The 12,778-nt window shown below is 36.4% G+C and overlaps 1 protein-coding gene across 4 annotated transcripts in view; it reads left to right on the forward strand.

Moving 5' to 3' along the window:
• The window catches only part of PPM1L (protein phosphatase, Mg2+/Mn2+ dependent 1L), a 293,098-nt gene that overhangs the window by 116,068 nt on the left and 164,252 nt on the right, over window positions 1-12,778 (forward strand). The window contains exon 1 of one of the 4 annotated variants that reach the window (XM_058730384.1): window positions 5,602-5,643. The exons of the other annotated variants lie outside the window; for them this stretch is intronic. Coding sequence (XP_058586367.1) covers window positions 5,617-5,643 — 27 coding nt within the window. The 5' untranslated portion in view covers window positions 5,602-5,616. Of the gene's footprint in view, window positions 1-5,601; window positions 5,644-12,778 lie in introns of those variants that run through there. 4 annotated transcript variants of the gene reach the window in all.

Raw genomic sequence — 12,778 nt, forward strand, 5'->3', positions numbered from 1 at the left:
AAAAAATTATCAACATCCTGCACCAGAGTGGTACATTTCTTACAGTTGATGAACCTGTGTTGATGCATCATTATCACCCAAAGCCCGCATTTTACATTAGAGTTCACTTGGTGTGGTACATTTGATCATTTGAACAACTATATAATGACATGCATCCACCATTATAATTTCATACAGAATAGTCTCACTGCCCTAAAAATTCTCTGTGGTCTGCCTATTCGTCCCTCCCCCTAACGTAACCCCTGGCAATTGCTAATCTTTTTATTGTCTTCATAGTTTTACCTTTTCCAGAATGTCATATGGTTGGAATCGTATAACATGTAATCTTTTCAGATTAGCTTCTGAACATAGTTATATACATTGAAGTTTTTTCCATGTCTTAGTTTATTTCTTGTTAGCACTGAATAATATTCTGTTGTCTGGATGTACCACGGTTTATTTCTTCATTCACTTACTGAAGGACATCTTGTTTTTTCCAAGTTTGGATTTATAAATAAGCTGCTATAAGCATTTGTATGCAGATTTTTGTGTGGACATAGTTTTCAACTTCTTTGGGTATAATACCAAAGAGTGCAATTGTTGGATTGTGTGGTAAGAATATGTTGAGTTTGGTAAGAAGCTGTCAAATTGTCTTTCAAAGTGGCTGTACCATTTTGCATTCCTCCCAGCAATGAGTGAGAGTTCCTGCTTGCTGCTGGCCAGCATTTATTTGGTGGTGTCAGCGTTCCAGATTATGACCATTTTAATAGGTATGTAGTGGTATCTCGTTGTTTTCATTGGCATTTCCCTGATGACATATGATACGTTTAGAGCATGTTTTTATATTCTTACTTGCCATCTGTATATCTTCTTTAGTGAGGTGTCTTTTAGAGCTTTAGCCCATTTTCAATTGAGTTGTTTCTGTTTTCTGTTTATTTACTTGTCTATTTTACTATTGAGCTGTGAGAGTTTGTGTGTGTGTACATGTGTGTGTGTGTATTTTAAATGACAGTTTCCTTTATCAGATATATCTTTGCTAATATTTTCTTCCAGTCTGTGGCTTGTGTTTTCATTTCCTTGAACTTACTTATTTTAATTTGATTGATTTTTGAATATGGGGTATAGTTGCAATGTAGAAAATTTTAAAAGTGTTGTGTTTGTTTCCTAAGGTTGCCATAACAAAGTACCGCTGTAGGTGGTTTTAAACAACAGGAACTCATTCTCTTTAAGTCCTGGACGCTACAAGTCTGCAAACAAGGTTGTTGGTAGGGCCATGGTCTCTCTGAAGGCTCTAGGAAAGAATCCTTCCTTGCCTCTTCTAGCTTCTGTTGGTTAGGGCAAATTCTGGTTTGCAACTCTATTTCTCTGTCTGCTTCTGTCATCATTGGTGTTCTCCGTGTGCCCCTCTATGTCTGCATCCAATTTTCTCTCTTCTTTTAAGGACATTAGTTATTGGAATATGGCCCACCCTAATCTACCATGACCTCTTTTCTACTTGGTTATATTTGCAAAGACCCAATTTCCAAATAAAGTCACATTTTATAAGTATGGGGAGAGAGGTGTTGCGACTTGAATAGATTTCTTCTTGGGGACACAGTTCTACCTACTACAGATATAAAAGTGTGTAAATGAAAAATTTCTCACCTGTATCCCCAAGTCACCTAGTGGCACTCCTGAGAGGCACATATTATTTGAGTTTATTTTAAATAACTGCAACTAGTCTAAAAATGACTTAATGGAGGAAAGTCTCATTTTCTCCTAGAAGAATCAGTCTTATTCTCATCTTTTTCATTCATCAAAACTTCGTGATTTTTAGTCATCACATTTATCCCATGTCCTTGGCTGAGTTCAGGGATGGGGGAAAAAAAGGTGAAATGTTCAAGTAGAAACTAAATATAGTGAACCTATATTAATCATTGAGTGAAACATATTCTGTATCCATCCATGTGACTCCCTCATTAAATGTCAGACATTGTGTGGGTAGCACTTAATCACTCACTTGCTGGCACAAAGTAGACTGTTGCTAGTTTTAAATCCTAGTAACATTAAATCCTATAGTATTTGGTTATGATAGTTCTTATTTAGATGCATGTTATTAAGTGTTTTGAAATGAATTTGTTGTTATGTATATGTTGTGAAAATGATGTTATTAAAATAAAACTCTTTGAGGCATGCTGTATTGAGTTAGATGAAACCTATGAAGGATAGTTCTGTTCTTTGATACTTAAAATAAGTGCCAATATCTTATGCCTCTAAAAATATGAAATATATATACAAAAACATATATAATGCTGCATGGTAGCATATTAAATGATGTGCAAAGTCGTGCAGTAAGTAACCAATATTTTTAACTTTGTTTAGCATACAGTTTCCCATAAAGCTCTTTCTAAAACATGATTTACATCTCTCATTACTGTTGTTTCCAAGAATATATTTGGAGGAATGAAGGTCTACAAGCAGAAGGTAGAGTTAACACATGGAGTCAGAAGCCAAGCAATGAGGCAGGGCAGATAGGTAGAACTTTTATGTGTCCTGTCTCCAATAGATTGTGACTTACGGTCTTTTTGTTGCCATGGGAACCACTGACTTGCTGTCTGAGAGTTGGAGGGAATGGAGGATAACGGCAAAACCCTGGGTTTGGGGGTTGGACAGATCTGGTGTAAATCTCACTACTGCCACTTACTAGTTAAGTGACCTTTGGCAAGTTGCTACATTTTTCTAGGCCTAAATTTCTTCATGTATATGGGGAGAAAAACACAGTTCCCATCCCTAATGAATTTACCATCTAATTGGAGGGTGAGGTTAGAAGACCTGTGGTTATATAATAAGAATTTGATTCTTGCTTTAAGAGATACTCACAGTGGTTGGGGGGTTTAAAAGGAGGTAGAAGCCAGCCAGTTGGAAAACCAGAAAAGGCTTCATGGGGGAGTTGGTGTTTAGGTAGGTAGATGTACCTGGTTTAGTAAGACTAACATTTGGAGACCTAGCAGGGGGAGCATTCCAGGCAGAGCAAAAACAAAAGCAATGGTGTGGAGATGGGAAAGGAAAGGCATTTGAGATACAACAAGTGGTCTTATTTCTTTACAGACAGTTGAGATTAAACAGACATTATAACTTTGTGCCCTCTGTGCTGTCAGGGACCCAGTGGTACAAATGGTTTTAGTAGTGCTAATGGTGGCTTTTGAGCAGACTAATGCATTTAATAACTACTATGACACCATTACCAAGTAAATAACCTTGTACTTGAATAAGATTTAGCTTTTACTGGACGTTCTTAAAAATCTGGTCACTGTACTAAAGTGCCAGTACACACATCTTCTGACACAGAGCCCCCCATACAATGGAATAGGGACATTTTCATAAATATTTCAGGATTTCTAAATTATTTCCCCAAGTTAGTGTTGAGGAAAAGCTTCATAGATGAATAAGATTTTAATATCATTGAATAACGTTTAACAGGTTTCTTTATTCCTAAACTTCTCAGAGTTTATTGTGCTAATGTGCAGCGTGAGCCCCATGAAGGGAGATTTAGTGTGTGTCACTTCCCGAGCTTATTGGACCTCCGAATCCTTTGTTCCTTGACTTAATATTAATATCTCCCCAAAGATGTTGTCTTTCAGTCATCAGGGTCAGTATTCTTACACCTGTCGAGCTTTTTCAAAGGCAGACATACTTATCCTTTTCCTTACTCATGCCCTTTTCCAGTGTAACAGATTTGCAGTGGGGCAGGACTGGGACAGGTGCTCAGAAGGTTAGGAACAATGTGGGCTCCTTGATGATTCTGATATCTCACGTCCATTCTTCCAACCTCCTACTTCCTGTCTCCACCCCATCTTTGACTTGACCTAAGGTATAAATTATTCTGTCAGTGGCGTGAACAGTTAAGGCTCAAGCCCTAATTGCTAAACTTTTGCAAGAGAAACCTTATTAAAAACTCATGAAGAAAAGTATAAATATGAACATGAACATGTAAGCAAAGGCTAAATAGGTTATAGATCACCTCTAGAATAGCAGCAGATAATGTACCAGGACTATTATCATGCATAGGGAGTACATTTTAGAATTTACAAGTTTATTTCTAAGCCTAATTTACTTTTATATGAATATTTTAAACCCACATTAATGTATCTTCAAACAATACAATATATAGGAAACTTTCTGCTAAAGATTGAGGTTTCGTATTTTGAAAATTCAATAAAACAAACACATAATTTGGCTCAGAAGTATCAAGGATGTGCTGTGCAACTGATACTACTTCTCTTTGTACATTTCTTTCTTTTTTTTTTTTAAGTTTATTATTTATTTTGAGAGAGAGAGAGAGAGAGAGCGAGCCAGAGAAGGGCAGAGAGAGAGGGAGAGAGGATCCCAAGCTGGCTCTGTGCTGGCTGCACTGAGCCTGATGTGGGGCTCCAGCTCACGAACTGCGAGATCATGACCTGAGCCGGAGCCAAGAGTCAGATGCTTAACCGACTGAGCCACCCAGGCACTGCAGCACATTTCTTTTGATTCTTAGATTCTTAGCACTTTTGTAAGAGGTCAGAAAAAAGTTAAAATTCAGATTTTTGCTATATGTTATCATTTGTGGAAATTGGAGGGAGTTTATAATTGCTTATTAGATTCCTGTAATTCATTGATAGTAGGGATCAATCATTTCAGTAAAAATCATTATTCTTTTGGCTGCATAACTTTATTTTTTTAATTTATGTGTTTAGTTTTTTGACAAAGATCTGCATGATAATTTTTTCTTAATAGTTCTCAGGTAGAAGTTGTGTGTGTGTGTGTATGTATGTATGTACAAAATTGTATACATAATGTAGTATCATGTAGTAAACCCATAAAGACTGTCCTCAGTGATTCTCAGAAGCAAGATGTCTTTACTTCTTGATCAAGTACCTCAGAATATACTGAACTTGCTTTCCTTACATCATCAAAATGCATATGCTTCCTATTGGAAATGATAATATCTCTCCTTTTTATGATGGATAAGAATTTTCTGTATATAGAATGCAGGGAACCAATATAGGAAAGTGCCTAAAGGAATGTGTATAAGTTGCCAAAATTTATACCTCCTGAGATGTTTCTAAGAGCATCATAAATAGCATACAGTGAATGCCTTCCCTCCAGCTGAGCTTTTGAAATAGCTCACTCAGCACTTTTGTTAAATAATATCCCTGGGACATGAACCGAATAGCATTTCCTGTTCAGTCTCATCTGTCATTTTCCTGATTCCACAAACCAGTCTCCAGATGTCAAAATATAAAGGTGAAAGTGAGTGAAATTGTTTTTATTTACAGAGCCCCCTAAATCAAACCAGGATTATCTCCTGCCACCATGACCCTATGAAATTCTAAACCATCTTTAACCTTCATTGTAGTTTAAAACAATATACTATACTTGGAGACCATTTTAGCTGAGTTGTATAATCTGCTGTTATAAATTCTGCCAGAGTAAAATTATCATGAGCCTGGGATAATCGTTGTAAAACATGCTTGTAGGACCTTTATAAATACTACACTGAAACTCTATTGCTACTTAATATCTCCAGCATTGCAAGAAAGAGATAGACTATTGGTTTCTGTTTCTCTTGCAAGTACTTATGAGTGTGGCTTCAAGGTGTGGAGGAAACATGAAGCGAAAATGCACTGTGAAACACCAAAGTGCTGTGTAAGTACGGGTATTATAGTGGTTTCATGAAACTTGACTTATCTGTTTTGTGTGCATTTTAGGTTTTCAGATGTACAAGTTTTATTATATTCCATTAGGGGAAAATGGCTCATGTAGTCTTTTCAATTGCCTCTCATATGTCCAAAAGTTTGGGTATTAATAGACTCAATTCTAGAAAAGAAGAACTCATAAATAATACCTACTTGAGTTGTCTCATTTTTCAGATTAGAAACTAAGGTCTAGAGAGATGAGGTACCTTGACCAAGCCAGTTAGTAGCAGCTCTGAGTTAGAAGCTGTCTGGCTCTCTAGTCAGATCCCCAGTTTATTATTCATACCTCAGTAGATATGGAATCTTGTTTACCAACATCAACAACCACAAAGCTTGTTGGCCTTGCCCATATTTTTAGCATACTTTGGGGTTTTTTTGCATAAAAAACATACTCAATAATAAACTTGCTTTCAGCAGATTTGATTTCCCTATAATCAGGCATCATGATCAATTTAGAAATGTGGATCTAACGATCTTGAAATTCTAGATTTTATATGATATTTTAATTCACTTCATAGCAACTTGTTAACTTATTGTTATCTGTTTTTATTTTTGCTAAAATACAGGTCTTCCACTTTTTTTCTCCTGGGCCTTTTATCACACGTGTCTTGGGGGAAGAAAAGGAAGTTATCATAGTTTGTATTTGATGTTACGTTCACATTATTGCCTAAAATAGGGGTTAGATGTCACTTGGGACTTTACAGTGGTATAGCCTGACTCTGAATTTCATCCTCACATTGGTGAGCTAGTGTGAAAAGCTCTTAACTTTGGAAGACCTGGCTGAGTTCCTGCAAGCGCTCCTTTTCACCCACTGTTTTCATTTGGGTCATCACTATCCCCTCTGAACCTGTTTTGTGATGGATACAATGGGAATAATACTTGTCCATCTGTGTTTTAGAATGTGATGCTCATACCATTTCTGAGAAATTTATAAAAGAGTGCTTTATTTTGTTTGGAAGCCCTTGATCCTTTGGGTATTTTCTCTCAATAGGGACATCAAGGAGGCACCTCAAACCCCTAATATCTGTTCCTGAAGAAGAAGAAGGAGGGGAAGGGAAAGGAGAAAATGTTTTATAAATTGAAAAATGCAGTCTAAAGACAGTATAAAGTGCTCTAATATTGTTAGCAGGAAACAACTCCCCCTCCTTCAAAAGTTTTTTAATTGATACCTTAGGACCAGGAAATTGCTCTACTCTTCTATTTGCTGTCCTGTCCTATTTTTGCAAAATCTTACTCTTCCCAAAAGTCCCCTCTCAAATGCTGCTGCTTCTTTAAGCTTCTCTGATTCCCCTCTCACATTAGGTTCGGTATCATAGTGGTTTTTTTGTGCTTATTCTATAACTAGAATGAAAGCTTCTTCAGAGGTTGTCGTGATGAAACTTTTAGGAGAAGGCCTTGCACATTGTAGTTGCTCAGTAATATTTGTTAAGTTGATATTGAGGTCAATGCATTTTTTTTTTTTAGTATTGTTTCTCAATTCCTTCCTTATAATTTTACTTTGAGTTATTTACCTAGTGTTGAAACAATAGTGTGGGGAAAAAAGTCTTTAACTTCAAATGTCTTTCAGTACATATATTTTTTATTAATTGGAATCAGAGCAGTTGAAAAAAAAGTGGTATTTTAAAAGTTGTAGCTTATTTTATAAATCAGCTCAGCTGCACATCTTGACTTTTAAATCTTATTTTCCATTCATATTTTTTCTAGTGATCATATTTAAATATTCAAAGTTAAGAACTGAGTTTTGGGCAAATGATTCCTCAAAAAATTATATTTATTTATTTTTATATTTTTTAATGTGTATTTTTTTTGAGAGAGAGAGAGACAGAGTACGAGCAGGAAATGGACAGAGAGACAGAGAGGGATACACAGAAGCAGAAGCAGAATTCAGGCTCTGAGCTGTCAGCATAGAGCCCAATGTGGGGCTTGAACCTATGAACCATGAGATCACGGCCTGAGCTGAAGTCAGATGCTTTTCCAACTGAGCCACCCAGGTGCCCCCAAAATTATATTTATTAAAAAAAATTTTTTTTAATGTTTTAATTTATTTTTGAGACAGAGACAGAGCCTGAACAGGGGAGGGGCAGAGAGAGAGGGAGACACAGAATCCAAAGCAGGCTCTAGGCTCTGAGCTGTCAGCACAGAGCCTGACATGGGGCTTGAACTCATGGACTGTGAGATCATGACCTGAGATGAAGTTGGACACTCAACCAACTGAACCACCCAGGCACCCCAAAATTATATTTATTTTTTAAAAGGAAGTTTATTTCAATTTACTCATGGCAAATCAATTTTTAGAAGAAAAGTGTGTTGTCTTAAAGATTGATGACATATTCAAGCTGGTGACCAGAGCATTCCTACCTTCTTTCAAAACTAGGTGTAGGTGCCATGTGAACAATGATGCATCACATTTTATTTTCTACTACTAGAGTGTTCTGACATGATAAAAATCATCATTTACAATATTATGATAAAAAAGAAAAGGTATTTATTGGCTGAGAGGCTTGTGTTTCTAAATCTTTGGAATTATGATGGAAATTTTGACAGAATCATAAACCAAGTTGACATTAATGGGAATTGCTTCCATTATGATCTTGTCTAGCCTTATTAGAAGGTCATTTGGAAACTTTAGATAATCAGATGGTTCTATGACCAAGTAGAAATAGTGCTTTATCTTTTGTGTTTTAACCTTTGGGTGCTCCCACCAAGTGTAGTTTTAGTGTGTATCCTTCCTTTGACTGTTAACACCTCTTACAATGATTACCAGTCTAGTCACTGTGACTAGCTGACATTTCTGTTATTACTGACTTTCATAAAGATTCATTATCAATTGATGACAATGCTCCTGAAGTCTCTAGCTAGGTAGTCACTTTTTGCTTTTCGTAGCCTTCTACCGTCACCCCTGCATGAATCTCTATAGTGCTGGTGGTCCTTACCTCTAATCCTAACGTGAAGGAATGTGGAATGGGGCAAAGAGAACAGAAAGCTCAATGCTAGCATTGGCTCTGACCACTAATGAGCTTTAAAGCTTTGAGCAAATGATTTCTAATCAGTAATATGTAGGTTGCATTAGGTAATTTTAAAGATGCCTCTGGCTCTGAGATTCTGTAATTCATCAAAATTCATCTGCCAGAATGGCACTGTAATAATTAGGTAGACTGACAGCTGGATGCAGGGAAATGACAGAGCCAGAAGCTTCAGTCTACACTATCCCTGGTGAACATTCATGTTTGCATATTTTAATAACAGTATTCTCAGCATCCCACCTCTACCCAATCACTTACTTAGCAAGAAGCTTTGTCCCTCTTAACATTTTACAACTATGTAATTTAATGAAATTCATTAGTACCAACAAAAGGAGTAACAGTGATATTTTAATATGCCTTTATTATCATTCCTTGTATTTGAGAAACCAATTGAAAGACTTTTAGCTTTGACTTCTAAGGAAGAAAAAAATCGCCTGTCTTTAATGGAGGAAAAAAGATCTCCAATAAAGAATAATGCCCCAGAATTGTCATTCACTTCACACTTGCTCCTCTTTAGGCATGCAGAACCTCATGTGTTCTTAAGCATAAAATGGAAGGTGACACATTAAATGAAGGGTCTTTCTGAAAAATAAAGTAGACAAAATCACTTTACTCTCAAGAATAGTTGTCAAGTGAAAACCAAAAATAATAGCTTATTCATAGTCAATATTTGGAAGTATTTCTTAAGTCCAGAAAGGTCAGAGGGAAATCTAGTAAATGTCAACACTGTTTGTCAGGTGGGGAGATTCACAGCATCTCCTGAGAAATTTAATTTATATTAATGAGGAGTGAAACCTGCCTAGGGCTGTCTCAGAGATTGCTCTGGTGTCAATTTTAATGATCTAACTTCATGAAAAGGATTTTTACCAAATTATTCAGCAAGACAACCTCATATGAGATTACTTTTTAATTGTGAGGCCTCAGTTACTCTGACCCCTGCTGAACCACAGTCACACATGGGGGCTTCTTGCCTCACTAAATTGATAACTTGCTGTCACTTCTGACCCTTTTTGGGTTCTTAGGGGACCATGCCAATCCAAGTGAGATTCTGACAGTAAAGTTCTACTTCAATTCAGCAGACATTCATGAAGACCTCTAACTGAGGCAATGTGGGAGTGATAGCAAGGGCTACTGTTTATAAACACTTATTGTGTTCCAGGTGCCCTACTAAGCGTTTTATATGGCCAATTTCTAATCTGTAACTTCACAGAATTACAGAGGAGGAGATAAGGATTCAGAGATGTTAAGTTTGCTTGCCCAGGATCATACTGTTAAGTGATTGGCAGAACCAGGATTTGAGAAGTCTGTTTGGCTTTCAAATTCCATGGTTTTTCACTCCTCCCCTATTTCTTGGGTTTTTCCTTTACTCATGGAATGTTTCAAAGTTCATAACAGCTTCCATTTATCTAGCAAAGGTATGTTTCAGACATTGTGCTTGGTGTTTTATTATGTAAACCTCTGGAAGAGATGACACTGGCCCCACTTATGAGGGAAGAAGGAGGGCTGGAGGGTTAAGCAGCTTGCCCCAATTCAGACAACTCCAAAATAATGAGGCTAGGATTCTAACCTCTTCCCAACCTACATTCTTACTGTTAGAGAGCTGTGACTCTAACAGTGCTGTGTCCTGGGTTGGTAGAAAGGTGACAAAGCCAGTTCTCTATCCTCTAGTAAGTAGCAAGAAGTCCACTGGGTTCAGATGGACACAAACTCAAGTGTCTATAAAACCAAGCAGAATGATGTAGATGTGAAATGAAGTGATTTTTAAAAGGTGCTGGGGAAGCACAGAGGCAAGAAAGTTAATGCCAGATAAAAGGTACAGAATGGTTTTGCGAATATGGAGGCATTTAATGAATCGGATTGCAGAATACAGAGAATGCAAGGAAACACACTTCAGGCCAAGGAACTAGTTTCCCCTAGAGTACGACTTTGGCCGTATTTCCTACATTTGAATGCATAGTGTTTTTGTTACTAATTTCAAATAGTTTGTAACTTAGTTTTAATGTTCTCACTGGTTCATGACTCAATTTCTATTGTCAGAGTCTATAACTGGTTAGATTTTTTTGTTTATTAAGTTGTTTTATTTGTATTGTTTTGGGTCAGAGAAAATTACTGAACTCTTCTTGGTTTAGGAATTCATTGAGGTTTTTTGTGTGCTCTATTAAATGATCAACTTTTATAAATGTTCCATGGATATTTGAAATGAATATGTAAATATAGATACATTTTCTAAAGAGTCAAAGGATTGGATTGAATTATTCTAATTGGATTGGATTATTCTAATCCTCACATATTTTTTCTTTGAGGAAATAAATCCTGAGATGAGAGTTTCTCACTGGTATCTTGGATTGAATAAATTCTATATTTCTCAGTTTTTAATTCATGTAATTAGATGCTATGTTTTTTGGTGTATAAAAATGTGGGATTATTATGTCTTCTTAGATTATACTTGCTAATCAGTATAAAATATCTATCTTAGGGCATCTGGATGGCCCAGTCAGTGAAGCATCTGACTTTGGCTCAGGTCATGATCTTGCGGTTCGTGAGTTCAAACCCCGTGTCAGGCTCTGTGCTGACAGCTCGGAGCCTGGAGCCTGCTTCAGATTTTGTGTCTCTGTCTCTCTCTGCCCCTCTCCTGCTTGTACTCTGTCTCTCTCTCTCTGTCAAAAATAAATAAACATAAAAATATTTTTAAAGTATCTATCTTGTTTCATTTAACTTTTGTGAACTAAATTTATTGTAAAACAGGAGCCTGGGAGATTCAGGCTTCTGGTTATGGAATGAGTAAGTCATGGGAATAAAAGATGCAGCAAAGGAATACAGTCAGTGATCATTGTAATAGTGATGTAAGGGGGCAGGTGGTAGCTATACTTGTGGTAAACACAGCATAATGCATAACTTGTCAAATCACTATGACAAGTATGCCTGAAACTAATGTACCATTGCGTGTCTACTATACTCAAATTAAAAAACAAAAGATTAAAAATTTACTGTCAAACAAATGTGGTCATAGCTAATCTGTTTATATACGAGATGCATTGTACTCACCACCCTTTTGTGTCATATTATTTTAGGATGATTTTTTATATTCACAGTTTTTTACTCTTTTAAAAAATGTAGCCTATTAATATATATTTTGATTGCTCATATGGTCCTATGCCTGTCATTTAATTTTGTATGTTCTGATACTTTTGGGGGGTGTTTTATTTTAGCTTTCTTTTCTTTCTTTTGCTTCACTGATTTCTTTTAAAAATTCTTGAAAATTATTATTCATTTTCTTTTCTACTAGTGATGGTTCTTTAATCAATACACATATACTTAATCAATATAAAAAATAAAAATATCTATAACCTCTAAACAAATAAGAAGACATATTTAGCATGCTTTAATTTATCCTTTCTTACATTTACCTCTTCCTTAATACTTCAAATATTTTATAGACATAACCTGAAAATTTATTTTCACATCACCATCCATGTAGGTATATTTTATCTATATGTTTTGTCTTAAAAAAAAAAAAAACATTTTCAGGGGTGCTTGGGTGACTCAGTTGGTTAAGCATCTGACTTTGGCTCAGGTCATGGTCTCATGGTTCATGGGTTTGAGCCCTGCATCAGGCTCTGTGCTGACAGCTCAGAGCCTGGAGCCTGCTTCGGATTCTGTGTCTCCCTCTCTCTCTGTTCCACCCCCACTCACACTCTGTCTCTCAAAAATAATAAATAAACATTAAAAAAAACCCAACCCCCCCCCTCACATTTTCTTGATAATTACGTGAACATTTACAGCCACAGTGAAGTAATTTAACTTTGTTTTACTGGGTTCATTGCTCCCATTTTGTGCCTGCTATCTCACCATTTCTTGAGTTTTTTATTGGATTACCATTTGTCACTTGGCTGGCGTAAGTTTTCTCCCTCAAGTAGTTGTTACAGAAAGGGTAAATGAGTGGACAATATTATTGGTACCATCAGTGGCTTTCATAGCATTGTACCTACTAATCAGTTCTTTGCCCTCATCTTACCTAAGCTTTCTATAGCAACTGACAATCACTTTCTCTTGTCTTCATTT

The sequence above is a fragment of the Neofelis nebulosa genome, chromosome 5, assembly GCF_028018385.1.
Source record: "Neofelis nebulosa isolate mNeoNeb1 chromosome 5, mNeoNeb1.pri, whole genome shotgun sequence".
Taxonomy (NCBI): domain Eukaryota; kingdom Metazoa; phylum Chordata; class Mammalia; order Carnivora; family Felidae; genus Neofelis; species Neofelis nebulosa.